The sequence below is a fragment of the Trachymyrmex cornetzi genome, unplaced genomic scaffold, assembly GCF_001594075.2.
Source record: "Trachymyrmex cornetzi isolate Tcor2-1 unplaced genomic scaffold, Tcor1.1 scaffold858, whole genome shotgun sequence".
Classification (NCBI taxonomy): domain Eukaryota; kingdom Metazoa; phylum Arthropoda; class Insecta; order Hymenoptera; family Formicidae; genus Trachymyrmex; species Trachymyrmex cornetzi.
This window is the reverse complement of record NW_017300199.1, coordinates 184-2,170: the sequence shown is the minus strand read 5'-3', so window position 1 is coordinate 2,170 and position 1,987 is coordinate 184. Positions and strand designations below refer to the sequence as shown.

The following is a 1,987-nucleotide window of genomic DNA, read 5'->3' as shown; positions in this document are numbered from 1 at the left end:
CCGCAGCTGAAGGAGCTGTAAGGACGCAGCAGTCCGCTGCCAAGGACACCGCAGAAGCCAAGGAACCTGGCCGACCAAAAGAGGACTAAACGCATCAACCCGAGATTGAAGAAACAGCAACAGCCGTTGGGATCCGACACGGACGCAGTGAATAAATACACTTACACTCAACGTACACGCGCCGCAAAGCGCCATATAAAGCATTCGTCATAGTACCGAAAGGTACCTCTGTACATAGTGTACAAAGAGAATTTTGAATAAAGATCACACTATATTTTTATTTGTGGATACACCAGTTATTCAGCGGTACCCGTCCATAAAAGTGGTGACCCCGACGTGATCTTCCTCAGTACACTATGACGGACACACCAGATCCTCCGCAAACCGGAGGAAGCGAGCATATACATCGGGTAGCACTGAAAATACCGCCTTTCTGGGCAGACGAATCCGAGCTATGGTTCGCACAATTAGAGGGACAATTCACCCTCGGTAGTATTACGGCCGACGCCACGAAATACGCTTACGTTCTTTCGCATATAGAAACGAAGCATGCGAAAGAGATCAAGGATTTGATCACCAAGCCCCCTGAGCACGACAAATACGAGAATATCAAGAAGGCGCTGATACAACGGCTATCGCTGTCACAAGAACAACAGATACGCCAATTACTGGAACACGAGGAAATGGGCGATCGCAGGCCTTCTCAGTTCCTGCGACACTTGCAAGCCCTAGCCAACTCAGCCATCCCGGAGCAATTGTTAAGAACACTGTGGATGGGCAGACTACCATCACAGCTTCAAGCAATCTTGGCTACCAGATCCCCGGATAAGCTAGACGAAGTAGCAGAACAGGCGGACAAAATCCACGAAGTTTCCTGCAGAGCAACGACCGTCACCAGTATTCAACCAGCGAACATGGAGCAGCAGATTCGAGAATTAACCAAGCAAGTGGCTAGCTTAAAAGGCCAACTCTCGCGTACACACACGCAAAGAAAAGTGCGTGAACGCTCTCGAAGTCGCTCCAGGGGAAAAACAGAAGAGGAAGGCAAGTGCTTCTATCACCGACGCTTTAAAGAAAAAGCCAAGAAGTGCACACAGCCGTGTAACTTTAAAAAGGAAGCGGAAAACTAGATGGGCACCCGTTGGTGGCGGCAAACGGCTCAAGCCCGAGATTCTGCCGCTTATTCGTCACGGACCGCGTAGACAAAACGCGGTACCTCATAGACACCGGTTCCGACGTCAGCGTCTATCCACGAACAATGATTCGAGGACGACGATCATCTAGTTCTCCCGTACTCTTTGCTGCAAATGGGTCTACCATATCAACATACGGGTTCATCGCTTTGCAACCTAATCTCGGATTACGCCGTGCTTTTCTGTGGCGCTTTATGGTAGCCGACGTAACTACCCCGATTATAGGATCCGATTTCCTCGCTCTCCTACCGGACATGAAGCAAGGGCAACTAGTCGACGCAAAAACTGGACTCAAAGCAAATGGGACTGCAAATAGAAAAGAACTGTTGTCAATAAAATCCATGATAGGAAACACTCCCTATCATCAATTATTGACACGGTTCCCCAAAATTACACAATCCCCAGGGAGACATCAACAGCAACAGCCGCACTCAACCATGCACTACATCAAGACCACGAGTGGTCCACCAGAAGCATGCAGACCACGCAGGCTAGCACCCGACAAATTAAAGGCAGCAAAAGCAGAATTCAATCTCTTGTTAGAAGAAGGAATTATCCAGCCTTCCAAAAGTCCGTGGGCCGCACCATTACATATGGCTCCCAAAAAGGAGAATACCTGGAGACCTTGCGGGGATTACCGAAAACTCAACGCAAGAACGGTACCTGATCAGTACCCTATACCTCACATCGAGGATTTTACGCACTCGTTAAACGGAAAGAATATTTTCTCCACGCTGGATTTGATACGAGCATATAATCAAATCCCGGTGCATCCGGACGACATCCCCAAAACA

General features: G+C 48.8%; 1 protein-coding gene across 1 annotated transcript; it reads left to right on the top strand.

The window, feature by feature from the left end:
- Nucleotides 1-356: 356 nt before the first annotated feature.
- LOC108769132 (uncharacterized) lies at nt 357-1,130 on the top strand. The gene has a single exon (XM_018519953.1). It carries the CDS (start codon nt 357-359, stop codon nt 1,128-1,130), a length of 774 nt encoding a protein of 257 aa, XP_018375455.1.
- Nucleotides 1,131-1,987: the final 857 nt, after the last annotated feature.

Bases quoted from the DNA above. Each gene is read 5' to 3' on its own strand.
- LOC108769132 (XM_018519953.1), top strand. From the start codon at position 357: ATGACGGACACACCAGATCCTCCGCAAACCGGAGGAAGCGAGCATATA.